This window comes from Prenolepis imparis, unplaced genomic scaffold (assembly GCF_030444845.1).
Source record: "Prenolepis imparis isolate NDT839.2.m4 unplaced genomic scaffold, iyPreImpa1.0 SCAF_5, whole genome shotgun sequence".
Lineage (NCBI taxonomy): Eukaryota > Metazoa > Arthropoda > Insecta > Hymenoptera > Formicidae > Prenolepis > Prenolepis imparis.
This window is the reverse complement of record NW_028141163.1, coordinates 155,612-171,087: the sequence shown is the minus strand read 5'-3', so window position 1 is coordinate 171,087 and position 15,476 is coordinate 155,612. Positions and strand designations below refer to the sequence as shown.

The window sequence follows — 15,476 nt, the reverse complement described above, 5'->3', positions numbered from 1 at the left end:
GATATTCAACAGATATCTGAATCAAGATCCGGAGTTTAGCAAGCGTTCGTCCATCAAGCAGGTAGCGAGCGGCCGCTTCGGCGTGACCGCCAGCTACTTGGCCAATGCGGACGACCTGCAGATCAAGATGGCGCAGGGTGCGAAGCCTGGCGAGGGTGGCGAGCTTCCCGGTTACAAAGTCACCGCTGAGATTGCCGCCACCAGACACTCTGTACCCGGAGTAGGTCTAATCTCGCCGCCGCCGCATCACGACATCTACTCGATCGAGGATCTGGCTGAACTGATCTACGACCTCAAATGCGCCAATCCGAACGCCCGCATCTCCGTCAAGCTCGTGTCCGAAGTCGGGGTTGGCGTAGTCGCCGCTGGCGTCGCCAAAGGCAAGGCTGAACACGTGGTGATATCCGGCCACGACGGCGGCACCGGCGCCAGCAGCTGGACCGGCATCAAGTCCGCCGGACTACCCTGGGAGTTGGGCATCGCTGAGACGCATCAGGTGCTCACCCTGAACAATTTGAGATCGCGCATGATTGTCCAGGCGGACGGTCAGTTGCGTACCGGTTTCGACATTATGGTGGCGGCGCTGCTTGGCGCGGATGAGTTTGGCTTCAGCACCGCCCCGTTGATCGCTATGGGTTGCACCATGATGAGAAAGTGTCACTTGAATACCTGTCCGGTGGGAATCGCTACGCAGGATCCGGTGCTAAGGAAAAAATTCGAGGGCAAGCCGGAACACATCGTCAATTTCTTCTTCGCCCTCGCTGAAGAGGTACGATATTTTTATTCTTTATTATCTTGTTATTTATATCATTTAAGTTTTTGCTTTATCTATCAGTACGTTTATCTCTCGTTTTTTCTTATATTTATATATATGTTATATGTATATGTTCTTATATTTATATATCTTATACATGTTTCTACTTGCCTTTTTAAATCTCTGTTTCCGAAATTATGATCGAACTATATCGAGATGTCAATTAAATAAAATGAACTACAAATTAATTAACTAAAATTAATTAAAATAAATTAATTAAAATTAAATAAATTTAATATAAGTTTCTTACGTTAAAATTGCAGCAATAATATAGATATATGTATAAGTTAATTCATAAATATATAAATAAAGAAATATTATTTCAATGCATTGCAATTTATTTCTTTCAATCTTTTTAATCCTTGGCATGATTTTCACAGGTACGTTCGCACATGGCCAATTTAGGCATCCGCAAATTCCAAGATCTGATTGGACGCACGGACCTCCTTAAGGTACGCGATGACATTACCATCGAGAAAGCCAAGACCCTAAATCTCAGCAATATTCTGCGAAACGCCCTGGACTTGAGACCCGGCGTGAATATTAGAGGCGGCACTTTGAAGCAGGACTTTCAACTGGAGAACAGACTCGATAATAAACTAATTCAACTGGCTGAGCCAGTTATGAACGGGGAACGAGCTCGAGTCGACATTGAGATGAACATTAACAACGAGTGTAGAGCGTTCGGATCGACGCTGAGTTATCACGTAGCCAAGTAAGTTTCTCAATTATTCTTTGCAAAATTTACCGAGTACTCTTTATCGTTGACCAAATCATTTCACGAGAAATCCTATTTTTACTCTTTCTTATTCTTGCAATTTTTCTTTAGACGATTCGGAGAAGCTGGACTACTCGAGAATAGTATCAACATCAAAATGCAAGGCTCTGCGGGCCAGAGTTTCTGCGCTTTTATGGCCAAGGGTATACATGTCACCCTGGAAGGCGACGCCAACGATTACGTCGGCAAGGTAAATGTCGCGCGCGAGTTTCTTTTAATAATTTTTAAATTTACAACATATATACATACGTGAAAAATTCAAATACGTGTAGTTTGATAGTATATATTATATAATCTCGTATTGTATTTACTCGCAGGGTCTCTGCGGAGGTGAAATTGTCATATATCCACCAAAGGACTCCGAGTTCAACTCGGAAGCGAACGTAATCGTCGGGAATGTCTGCCTTTACGGTGCCACTTCTGGAAAGGCTTATTTCCGTGGCATCGCTGCCGAGAGATTCAGCGTGCGCAACAGCGGAGCAATCGTCGTGGTGGAGGGTGTAGGCGATCACGGTTGCGAGTACATGACAGGCGGTTGCGCCTTGATTTTGGGTCTTACCGGTAGGAATTTCGCCGCCGGAATGTCCGGCGGAATCGCGTACGTCTTGGACGTGGATGGCTCCTTCAAGAGCAAATGCAACCCTGAAACGGTAGAGTTATTGCCCCTCAACAAGCCCGATGAAATCGCTTACGTGAAGCAATTATTGGAAGAATTCATCGCGAAGACTGGCTCGTTGATCGCGCAAGATTTGCTTGCCACGTGGCCGGAACCGACCACGAGATTCGTCAAAGTTTTCCCGTACGAGTATCAACGAGCCCTCAAACAGCTCGAGGAAACCAAGCAACAAACGCCCAATGTGATTAATGGTGACGCGCAAGTGACGAATCATAAGATCAAAGACATAGAAGATGCGATAGAGGATGCTGAGATGGCGCAGCGCAAGCTGGATAAGATCAAGGGCTTTATGAAGTATTCGAGGGAAAAGGTCATGTACAGGCCGGCCGAGAAGCGTACAGAGGATTGGAACGAGATCTACAACTTCCAGGGTGTCAGGAAGACTCTGCGAGTGCAAGCGGCGAGGTGCATGGAATGCGGCGTTCCGTTCTGTCAAAGCAGTCACGGCTGCCCATTGGGAAACATTATTCCAAAGTGGAACGATCTCGTATTCCATCAGAATTGGAAGGAGGCTCTTAATCAATTGTTGCAGACTAATAATTTTCCCGGTGAGAGAATTTTCTTCCTAAACTAAACTAAATTTCTTCAATTTTGCGAGAATAGATTCTTTTCTAAGCATTCTATAAGAAATTTTGAATTTATTCCTTGCAGACGAGAATTTGATATAATATTCTTTATCATCATATATGTATATATACAGGGTGGCCCCAAACGTTCCAGCCAGACTTTGAGATCTTATAGGAAATTTAATTCTGAACAAAAAATTTCCTATAAACATGGGTCGAAAAATGCTTTCTTACGAAGTTATCGCTCAAAAACCTCTGATAAAGGAAGAGCAAAAGGTGAAAAGAAAATGAAACTTAATAAATTTCTTGAAAAAAACGATAAAAATAGAAAATAAAAATCTTTTTCTTTTATGAAAATAAAATAAATTTTTTTAAACTTAAAGTCTGGCTGGAACGTTCGGGGCCACCCTGTGTATGTATATATATATATATATATATATATATAAATAAATTTTTCATTAAATTTATTATTTATAATGAAACTTTTATTTATATATTTTTTCTAATCCGATTCCCCTTTTATTCTGGTGTCACTCATTTTAATTAATCCATTATACAGATAATTACATTCAACTCTGACGAAATAATTATTCAACTCTGATAATCTAGAGTTCACCGGAAGGGTCTGCCCTGCACCTTGCGAAGGCGCGTGCGTCCTAGGAATTTCCGAACCGCCGGTGACAATCAAGAATATCGAGTGCGCGATAATCGATCACGCGTTCGAACAGGGGTGGATCGTTCCTCATCCGCCGATTAGAAGAACCGGACGGAAAATTGCAGTAGTGGGATCCGGTCCCGCAGGATTAGCCGCCGCTCATCAACTAAATAAAGCAAGTCACACAGTGACCGTATATGAGAGAAACGATAGAATCGGCGGACTGCTACAATACGGCATACCGACAATGAAGCTGTCCAAAGAGGTCGTACAAAGAAGAGTTTCTCTCTTAGCCGCAGAGGGAATTATCTTCCGGACGAACATTGATGTCGGCAAGGATGTTACAACGCAGGTGAGCGATGACACCATGACAATTTTTTGTACAACTTTGCACGTATTATACGTGTATGATAGATACACTCTCAAAACAAATAACGTTTCAATAATGATTTGATGTTTTGCAGCAACTTCGAGAGCAATACGACGCGATATTGTTAACTACAGGAGCGACGTGGCCGCGTGATTTGCCCATTCCCGGCCGGCAGTTGGAGGGAATTCATTTTGCCGTGAGTTTCTTGGAACATTGGCAGAAGAAACAGATGGGTAACGCGACGCCACTCGACATGCGGCTAATGGCCAAGGATAAGGACGTCGTCATCATAGGTGGCGGCGACACTGGATGCGACTGCATAGCAACCTCGCTGCGCCAGGGCGCGAAGACGATCACGACCTTTGAGATTCTGCCCGAGCCGCCAGCTCAGAGGGGCAAGGATAACCCGTGGCCTCAATTCCCGCGTGTATTCAAGGTCGATTACGGCCACGAGGAAGTATCCGTAAAATTCGGTCGAGATCCGCGTAGATACAGCACGTTGAGCAAGGCATTTCTGGATGACGGGAAGGGCCACGTATGCGGCATCAGGACAGTATCTGTCGAGTGGCGAAAGGACGAGAATGGCCGATGGAAGATGGACGAGGTGCCGAATTCGGAGAAGGTGTACAAGTGCGATCTGGTGCTACTCGCCATGGGCTTCCTCGGCCCCGAGAAATATATCGCCACGGAACTGAATGCCGAGTTGGACGAGAGAGGAAATTATAAAACTCCGGCTGGGAAATATCGTACTAGTTTACCTGGAATATACGCGGCAGGCGGTTAGTATAGAATATTTACACACGTGCTACATATACATATATCTTTGTATACAATTATAAATTACACAATGAAAAAATAAGGAAAATTATATGCATCAAAAAATTCTTTTTTTATTTTAAAAGTCTAGTTTGTATTTTTAATTTTACGAAGAAAGAAAAATATGTTTCAAGTTTTCGCAATAATTTCAAATTGTAATATAATAGTTGTCAAAGTTAAGGTTTTTATATATATATTTTTCGTTATTATATATATGTATACATATGTATTTAAAAAAAATAGATTGCAGACGTGGACAGTCTCTCGTGGTATGGGCGATCGCGGAAGGGCGATTGGCCGCGAAAGAAATCGATTTGGCCTTGATGGGAGAAACCGGCCTTCCTGGAAGCGGAGGTATCATAATTGGCGTTAGCGCTTAAGGATCTTCGCGACGGATGTTGGTCTTCCAGTTAGAAAACGAAAAGATCCACCGTGTGTATGTACCACGAGGAAAGGGTCGTATCGACTATTAGGAGACAGGAGGAGAGTCCTTGGAGATCTAATAATGCAAGATCCGAAATCTAAGGATTCGAAAATTCCAAGAATCCAAGGGGATACGAACCTAGAATTATAGAGTTCAGAAATCTAGGAATCCGAGAGATGTAAATCGGAAATAAGAATCCAAACTCTTCTAACAATCCAATCATCTATAGCTCTTAGCATGCGGAGGAGATTAAAGAATTTTCTCTTGTGAAATAAATAATTATAAATTTTTAGGATATTTTTCAATATCCAAAAAATTTTGTTCTCTCTTTTCAAAACCTAAAGACTGGAGAACTCCTGTATTCAAATTCCGACATCCAAGGATCTATCAGATTTAGGATTCAACGATTTAAGGGTACAAAAGTCCAACAATGAAAACTTTAGAGAAACAAGTTCCAAGGGTTCCAAAAAAAATATAAAAATTGAAGAATTCAACGAATTTTGAAAATCCTAGTACATGCAGATACAAGAAACAAATAAGTTCCAAGTTCAAGAACTTATTGTTAGTAAGAATTGAAGATCAAGAATATGGAGATTGAGAAATCCTACGATTAAACATTAATCAAATGGAAAATAAAACGTCTAAGAAATTTTAGATCACAAAAATTTAATAAATTTAATATTTGCAGATTTACAAAACCAAAAGTCTACAATATTTGAAGGCACATCAAATTGAAAATCTAAGAAATTAAAGAGCCTGGAATTCGAGGAAAATCTAAACTAGAAGATTCCTAAAATCATTCAAAGATTCAAGAATCGAAAAATTCTCAGACCTCTATCTGAGAATGTGATAATCAAGTGAGAAGCGAGAAATAAAGATAAGTAAGATAATTTTGTGGCATGGCGACGAATCTCTCTGTATCAGTAACGGGAAGTAAATGTAATTCCTTCATAACGTAGTGGAATCTAACGTAAGCGTTTCGTTCGTCCAATTAGAATTAATCACATACGAAAGAATTAGAGCTTCGAATATGGCGAAAAATAATAAAGAGGGAGTTGTAGCAGGATCTACATAAATACACGCGCGAAACTATATTAAGATACTTAATACTTTGTCAATTTAACGATTCCCTTTTAACACACTATTGCAAGTCTATTAAAAATAAAAATAAAGAGAAAGATATTTCATTAAATTATTATTTATAGAGTTACACCTATGCGCAATCTCTTTTAAAAGTCTTTAGCTTTCTCAAGCAAATGTTGAAAAAATAGTAATATTTGCAATCAACCTTATATACAGTTATTCACCTATTTAATTACACAATTGTAAATCTATTCTTTCATAAAACGAAACGTTCGATTGTAATTATTAATGATGCTTAATACATAAGTACAGAAAGTATTCGTATATACCGATATATTTTATTTTCTATATTTTTATTAGTAAATTTTTATAGGGAATATAAAAAAACGGGGAGAGTCCATATATATATAAATATTATAAAGCATTATTCGATAAAAACATTTATGCATCATTGATTTTGTCTCTGTGAATCTCGTTCTATTAGTTAATGACAATACATAAACTTATTAATTAATACTGTTTTATCGATGCATTATTTATAAAATTTTGGCTGGTTGAAAATGTTAACAAATGTATTGATGATGTTATTCAGCAGCATACAAAAACTATTTTTTGATTTAAAAAAAATTGTATATTCTTTTCGAGCACATTTTATCATCCCATTATCATCGAATATGATATCAACGAATGTTTTTTAGGAAAAAAATCTAAATTTTACGAACTATTTACTCTCTTTAAAAATAGTATTTTAATAAAAAAAAGATGTCTTATTTATTATTTAAGGATAAAAGATATAAAAGTTGATACAAATTTATTATTTGTAAGAAATTTAAATTGTTTTTCTTTTAATATACGATGCAAAGTTGATCGCTGCACAGAAAATTATGGTATACGAATACTTTTAATATATTCATTTTTTATTCGTTATCAGTATATGATGATTACTAATATTTTTGCCGTTTGGCTTTAATCCTGGGCATTCGCCCAGGTTGCCTAGCATATCATTATGAATCCGCTCGTATTAGCGATGAAAAAAGTTTACAAGTTATCGAAAAAAGATCATAGAGAGAATAGCGTAAATAATAAGAAAATGTAGCACATGTATTATTATATATACGTCATTCACACAATTCTCCATTGATAATTCTATCAATTAATTCACTGCTGAACTTCTTGCAAGTAGAGAGGAAATGATCGTTTAATCCGTTAACCACAAGTTTCAGTTTTAAGCATCGCGATAATTGATTGTTCCTTAATTGCGTTAGCAGACTGAATTATGGAATTTCTAAAGTCTAAAGTATATACTTGTGTACGAAATTAAAAGACGGGTGCAGTAAATATGGAGAAAATGAATGAAAAAAAATGAAATTTAAAGGAAGGAAATTAATTCTATAAAAATTAAATATAATTTAAACGTAAATGCTATGTATACATTGTGTATATATACATATATATACACTATAATTCATCATTTTATCATATATGTATAATTAAGTCTAACGAATAATTTAAACTTTCTATTAAATATTAGATTGGCTCATCACCTTAGTTTTGTAATTTAAAATATTGTTATTACAAAAATAATACAATGAAGTCATATTTGAGCTTAATGGCGCGAAATAAATTAGCATCAGCGTCCGTTAACGTTAAAGAGTTAATATCGACGGATATTGATTTAATCAAGAGTTTTTAACGCTTTTTCTCTCGAGATAAAATTATTGTGTTAAATTACATCCCTGTAAATTGCACTTTTGGCGCCGTTTTAAGAAATGATCATTAACCATTAACGCTTCTAATTGCCGTCAATTTTGTACGGTTTATAGTTTAAAATTAAAAAAAAAAAAAAAAAAAAAAAAATCTACAGCTAGGCCTTAAATTAGAAATTTGTCGCTAAAAAATAATTTATTATCAATGAAAGATAGAGTTGACGATTTATATTTAGACGCGGCTTATTTCTATACGCGCGCTAAATTTATCTTTTTATTTATACCATTGTAAATTTCAATACACACAACAATATCTTGAGACAATAAATATATATTGAATGTTACGAGCAACATCGTCTTTGACTTTTCGTTTATAGTTTGATAATTAATTTTGTCTTACCCATCTTCCGCTTACACAAAATATTCTGTCTGTATAAATATAATATATGTATATATATAATTATAAAAACAACAACAAAGGATCCGCATTTGTTGAAAACGAAAATCCAAAAGCGAAAGTTACTAATTCTGTTGTTTGATATTCTTCAAAGAAACAAACTTCTGCTTCAAGCTTCAATGCGTAATGGAGTCGCATAAATAGCTCACTAGAGGACGTAATATTTTAAAAAAATTCCATATTTAGGAGTTTCCGCTTCAAAGATTTCTTATTTTTAAAAGTCGATTCTTTAACGTGTTCAATGTCACGCGACTATTGAAAAAATAAGCATAGTGTACTCCCTTTTACCTTATTAGCATCAAAACGAAAATTCTATTCTAGAAACAGAAAGCGTGCAGAAAAATGGGAAGAAATTCGCGACGCAGCAGCGATGTAACGTCGTTGCCCATATCGCGCGTCTCTGGGATCGCTAGAGAATTCTCGCCTCCCCCCTCGCGAATCCCGCGGGCGAAATGGCAAGAGATATTAGAAGATGAATGTGTCAGCCACATCGTCGGCTTTATACGCGAAGGGATAGTCCGATCGGTCGAAAACGCGATTTGCGAAGGTTATTTGCGAAGAGCGGTCTACGGTTTCGTTGTCAATTGCGCCCACGAGGCTTGGATGCGCGCGTTTCAGGTAAATTAAAAAAAAGGACGTGTAATTTTTACGCGACTATCTTTATATTGTTAGTGGGCGCATCTGCGATGCGATGATCAAGGAATATCCGATTGGATACCTGACGAGACACCCTCATCGGTCCATGTTAAGGGTCCACGATTATCGCGAGGCGTTCCAACGGTTTACGGACGACTCGAGAGATTAATTACATCTCAAAAATCGTCGAGTTATTGCAAGGCCCCTTGCGCGAAAAATGTATCGCACCGTAAAAACGAACGATTAAATATATAAAAGATCCATACGGATCCGTAATTATGCTATATTTTAATTATGAGAGAAAAGCGTACATAAGATTTGTCGCTGTGAGTCAATTTTTTTTCTAACAATAGTATATATAATATATACTCTGTTATATCAAATAAATAAATTAAAATCCCACGAATCGCGCGATATTATATGTGCATTTTTTGTATAATGTGAATATCAATCTGATCAATAAGACAAAAATAATAACGTAAAAGTAGTTTAGACCAATATGCGCATCACACTTCACAAACACGAATCTACCGCAATTAATTGCATACAATAGCATATAATATCGCGCGATATTATATATGTGCATTTTTTGTATAATGTGTATATATATATATATATATATATCAATCTGATCAATAAGACAAAAATAATAACGTAAAAGTAGTTTAGACCAATATGCGCATCACACTTCACAAACACGAATCCACCGCAATTAATTGCATACAATATATTAGTATATCAAAATTAATAATTGACTGATAATCTGATATATTTTATTTATGCGTCGACATTCGCGTCATTTATTCGCATATTTCACTTTAACGGGAGAAATGCATGCAAAGTATACATACAACAGATCGAGATTCACTTTTAGCGCACAACACGAAATGATGTAGCGAACGGGCACATTCTGCATCAATGTCTTTTACACGTAATCTCAGTATCATAAAAGAGATAACCGCTTATCTCACATTGTATCGCTCGATTGACGATCACTCACGACGGTTATTCGACCCTTCGCGACGCGATATTTCCAAACGAAACGTACGAAACACAGAAAACGATTAAACGACAATGACGACTTTGTCGGAATTGTAGCGCGCTCAAATTGACGAACGCGCATGCGCGCGATTCACTCCAGGCACCAAGTATCACACGGAAAGATGATCACTTTATCGTCGCGATGTTTCAATTAACGCGTTACTTTCAATCAGTGCTCTCGACGCGCAGTTGGCTGGTTGGCTCCGACAAGAAAAACGCGAAGAATAGGACGCGATCAAACCGCGAGTCCGAACGAACACGTTGTAACCTGTAACGAGGCGATCTATGTAGAAACTAGAAACATGACCACGCATGCGTGTTCCGACCTGCGCGCTACCTATATACATTAAGGGCCATTCCACAATAGGTTGCAAATGCTCTCCAATCCGATTGGTCAATCCGCAATTATCAACTGGCAACGAGAGCATTTGCAACCTATTGTGGAATGGCCCTTAGGCCCGCATACAGAACGCGACTGGCGACTCACATCTGGCCAATCACAGCGAGGCGCCGACTGATTGGATTGGCCGACTTGCATTTAGACTTCAGTCTATTTCCTGACTCACAGGGCTACGTTCCAAAATTTACTTCTTGGAGTAGAGTAGTCTTTGATTGACCAATTAGGTCAAAAGAAACACAAATTTCTTTGTTCTGATTGGTCACAAATAAGCTACTCTACCCCAAGGAGTAAATTTTGGAACGTAACTCTGTCGGGTCGGCCTTCGCAGTCGGTAGTCTGCTGGTTTTAACGGGTATGTATGTACCATCGACATAGAGCATGGACTGCGCCATTCGTCCTAAAAGAATTGATTGTCAGAAGTGAGAGAGAGATAGAGCGTGAGGTACCATCTCCATCTCTTTCTTTTGTTTGTGATGGTATTCAACGGAGAAGGATATAATAAAGACTGGCCGTCTTCGCGTTCTATCTCTCTCACTTCTGACGACCATTTCCGTGGTATGTACACGCGCATGCGCGGCCATAATTCTGCATAGCGTCGCGTTGGAACGCGTTTATTCGCACTCGCGGTTTAATCACATCGTACTTTTTGCGTTTCTCTCGTCGAAACAAAATCAAGTGTCGCGAGTGCTGATCAGAAATTTCGAGCAATTGTTGGTGACGCATTAATTAAGATATCGGAACTGTAATTAATCATCTTTTCATGGTACTCCGATCGCGCATACGAGAGATGCCGCCTTGTGAAATAAATCGCGCACGCGCGTCCATCATGTTTAAGCGCGCTGCAAAGTTAGAACTCGCGCGCGTCCGTCATGTTGCTACTAGATTTTCGAATGCAATTTAGAAAGAATGTGATGTGTATAGAAAGATCTGCGGAGACTTATATTTTGATCTTAATATCGTTGAACTTGGAAAATTGCCACTTTACGCGCATTTTATTACTTTCTAAAAAAAAAAAAAAAAAGTAAGTAATTTAAACACACACACACAGACAAACGTATATAGACAAATGTGCATATATATATAGTAAAAATTAAAAAATATAAAACGAGCAATAATATAATAGTAACACAATTCTTATAAATTTAAATTAAGAATTTTCTTTTTATATTTGTGTATTAGGGTTGCAATATTTTATTGAATATAATATCATGCAGCATGTATATATATTTTTATGTAATAAAATCAATCTAATATTTATATTATAATTTTTATATTAATTAATTTATATATTTATAGCTAAATGTAAACAGAGAAAAAAGTTAATGCCAGTAACCCAAGGAGAACAAAAAGTCAAAATGATGTCATATTGACAAAATTTGAACCAAATTTGTCATAAATTTGTCATAAATTTAGTCAATATGACATTAATATGACGTCATTTTGGTCAATATGATATCAAATTGACATTATTTTGATTTTCTGTTCTCCTTGGGAAATTTTTAGCTTTAAACTTATTTATTTTATCTATATATTATATGTATGTCTATTGCTATGTCTATTTTATATATGTATATATATAATATTCTTTATCTGTTCAGACAGCTAAAATTGGATATGGACAAGTGTCAGAATGTGAGTCAAGTTGCTATCGAGATTATCAACAAAACCAGCCATTAATTAACAGAGGTTGAATTCGGCGCAATTTCGGTGAGTTTGATATCATAGATAATTTAATCTTTACGTCACGTTGTTTTATTATCGCATTTTTTTATTGTCACGGACACAAAAATAAATGTACGAATCATTTTTATGTCATATATCACACAATATAAAAAGAAGAATTCATCGAAAAATATGCTCTTAAACTCTTCTAAATCATAATATTATCATTAACCAGCATTGATGACCTATGACCTATGCCATTAAAATTAAGACACGCATCAATTTTTATTTTTCTACAGGATTTTTTGATTCTGATACGATGTATAATTTTCTCGTGTAAGGAGAAAGCGTTTCCATAAAATGCGAATTCGTGTCTCTCTCTCACTAGGTTTAGTAGTTCCGTGTGGAACATTAACTCTCGGGGTTTTTCTTTCTCCTTTCCCTCTTTCTTCTTTCTCTTTCTTTCCTTCCCTCTCTCTCTCTCTCTCTCTCTCTCTCTCTCTCTCTCTCTCTCTCTCTCTCTCTCTCTCTCTCTCTCTCTCTCTCTCTCTCTCTCTCTCTCTCTCTCTCTCTCTCTCCTCTCTCTCTCTCTCTCCTCTCTCTCTCTCCTCTCTTTTTGCCAAGCGATCCTGTATGGTCCCGCTCCAGAGTTCAGCGGAATATTCCACGGATGAATAGCGGCGTCCTTGTCTCACGTGTCACGATCACGTATATGCGTCTTTGTTGCTCATGCGGTAGACTGTTCCACTACTATGTTTCTACCACACTCGTTCCCTACCATCTCGCTCCCCTTCGTCCCTGTCATTTTCCGTACGTCGATCACAGCAGGGCCTAGATATTTCGGCACCCTAATCGTAGGGAAGGGACTATAGTGCAGAATATTTTCTCCTTTTACACGGATAAAATATCGAGCAAAACAAAAATAGTACTTGTACATTTTTTGTTACGGAAAATAAGATATTAATAAAATTTCAATTTTTTACGAGATTCGTACTATATAATTATATATGTACAAAAAAGAGAGAGAAAGAGACTAAATCTCAATATATGCCCCTCAAATGTTTTTTATCGATCTATGTCTATGTCTATGTAATAGTCTATTAAGTCTATTTCACACACACAAAGCATACAAAATAATTCTTATAAATATATCTCTGTTAAAATCAAATTGTTTCGATTATAGAAAACAATATGAACGAAATTAAAAAAAAAAAAAAAAAAATATATATATATATATATATATATATATATATATATAAATCTCTTCATACTATATAAACATTGAGCACGTATTACATGTATACAAAACACGATATTTTACCAATTTTTTTCGTATATAATATGTGTATATAACTCTGACAACTGACAACTATATAAAAGTTTGTATATTGCAAAAAACTGTAGAAAACAGATTCACGTATACGATTTAATTTTAAATTGTCTTCTCCGAACAAATTCTCACAAAAATTCATCGGCTGGTGTTCTCGAGCAACACTTTTGCTCATGGTGTTTTATATCAAAATTGTCGGTATTGTATTTTAATTTAATTTCTATTGTTCTATATTGTGTGTAGTCTTAGCGCAGTTCTCATCATAATCTTTATTTTCCGGAACTTGTCTGGGATATTCTTCCGAATGGGACACTTCGAGTTCGGAACAGCCCTATAGCGTACTGAAAGTAGATACCAAAACAACGTAATATATAAAATTTTAGCCGCGGCAAATCATTTTTTCAACAGTTTTTACCTAAAAGTAAAATCTCAATTAAACTCAATTACAGCAAAGAAAATCTATTTTTTTTATAAAAAATTATTAAATAAAAATTAATAATAATATAAATTAAAATATTAATAATAATATAAATCTCTCTCTCTCTCAGTCAAAATGATTAAAGAAGATAATATTTTATGCTCTTTTTTAAAGCAGAGAATATATGTTAAGCGGTCGTGGAAAAATATTTATACAATTTTATGTTATTGAAAACATAAATAAAAGTATTCTCTGCTTTAATACTTTATAATTATCAGTTTGTGTTCTTGGTTAAAGCAGAGAATACTTTATAATTATCAGTTTGTGTTTTTGGTTAAAGCAGAGAATACTTTGTAATTATCAATTTGTATTTTTGGTTAAAGCAGAGATACACACACACACACGGGGGGATGCAAGGGGGGCCTTCGGCCCCCCTCCCGCACCCTCCCCGTCGGTAGGCAGCGCGTGGATCTTCGCACGTGCGGTGTTCAATTTTTTTAAATAAAATTTTTTAAGAAAATTTTTTAAAATAAAAACATTTGAAAAAATAATTTGCCGCGACTGAAATTTTATATAATACGTTATTTTGGTATCTACTTTCAATACGCAAAAGGGCTGCCCTCAAACTCGAAGTGTCCCATTCGGAAGAACAGCCCTTGTCTGCGCTTTTAGTATAAAAAACATAAAATATAAAATAAATTTTAATGTTGCGCATATGCAACTAAAGAAACTAATTAAATTTATCTCAATGAGAGACTGCATGGGCGAAATACAATCTAACAATAAAAGTCTGATTGTTAAACGTAATCCATTCTTAAAAGTTCTCTCTCTCTCTCGCTATTCCGCAAATACATATATTCCTAAATTAAAAATTACATATGATAAATATCTATTAAATCTCATTGTCAATTTATCAAGAGCCTCGAAATCGAAATGGAATAGAAATTTACATCTTGTTTACGTTTGCTGAATATGCAAACAAAAAGGCGTACTTGATGTTATACTTGACTGACCAGAAAATATAGGTTGAAGTGTCAATATCGATCTACCTGTTTAGCAGGATCGTCTCAACGAACGACTACCGTTTCGACTCTTTGCGATGTTTTTCTTTTTCTCCTCGTTCCCGCTTCCCCCTCGTTGCTCTTGTCCTTTTCTTTCTTTACGCTCGTTTCAATTTCTCTCCTTTACCGTGCATCTCCTTTCTCTTATCCTTCTCGCCGACTCTCTCTTTTCCGCAACTCCGGTTCTCTTTTCTCTCTTTCTTTCTCTCTCGCTCGTTCGCCTAACCCGTCTTTCGCTCCCTTGCCGCTTTGCTACTCCTCCTCAACACACTTTTCCTTTTTCTCTTTCACCCCTACCCTCTCATGTTGCTGCCTCTCGCCCCTCTTATCCGGTTTTTCTTTTTCTCTTTTCTTCCCTATGTTGTTCTTCTCTCTTTTTCTCTCTTTCTCTCTCTCTTTTGGCCAGAGTCGGATTTGCAGATGTCAAAGCCCCCCTTGGCATGCTCAAGATTTGGATAGTTTTATTATAAATAAGCAAATGTGTGTCGAATTTATTGCAATGGCTCTCTCGAAAAAACAGATAATAACAAAATACATAAAATAAAAATATATAAGCGCGTATATATCTATTGTAATTTATCGG

At 36.7% G+C, this 15,476-nt stretch overlaps 2 protein-coding genes across 8 annotated transcripts in view; both read left to right on the top strand.

The window, feature by feature from the left end:
- LOC145936575 (uncharacterized) overlaps positions 1 to 8,039 on the top strand; it is a 35,494-nt gene extending 27,455 nt beyond the window's left edge. For 6 of the 7 annotated variants that reach the window (XM_083038862.1, XM_083038860.1, XM_083038858.1 and 3 more), the window contains 7 exons: positions 13 to 769; positions 1,195 to 1,529; positions 1,644 to 1,782; positions 1,910 to 2,816; positions 3,444 to 3,841; positions 3,954 to 4,638; positions 4,919 to 8,039. In XM_083038862.1, the coding sequence (XP_082894988.1) occupies positions 13 to 769; positions 1,195 to 1,529; positions 1,644 to 1,782; positions 1,910 to 2,816; positions 3,444 to 3,841; positions 3,954 to 4,638; positions 4,919 to 5,055 (3,358 nt within the window). In that variant the 3' untranslated portion in view covers positions 5,056 to 8,039. The remainder of the gene's footprint in view (positions 1 to 12; positions 770 to 1,194; positions 1,530 to 1,643; positions 1,783 to 1,909; positions 2,817 to 3,443; positions 3,842 to 3,953; positions 4,639 to 4,918) is intronic. The other variant, XR_014425403.1, reaches the window with a different exon arrangement.
- A 3,981-nt stretch (positions 8,040 to 12,020) lies between these two features.
- Positions 12,021 to 15,476, top strand: part of LOC145936584 (RNA-binding protein Ro60) — a 37,843-nt gene continuing 34,387 nt past the window's right edge. Inside the window, exon 1 of the mRNA XM_083038891.1 lies at positions 12,021 to 12,129. The gene's annotated coding sequence lies outside the window, so the exon portion shown is untranslated. The remainder of the gene's footprint in view (positions 12,130 to 15,476) is intronic.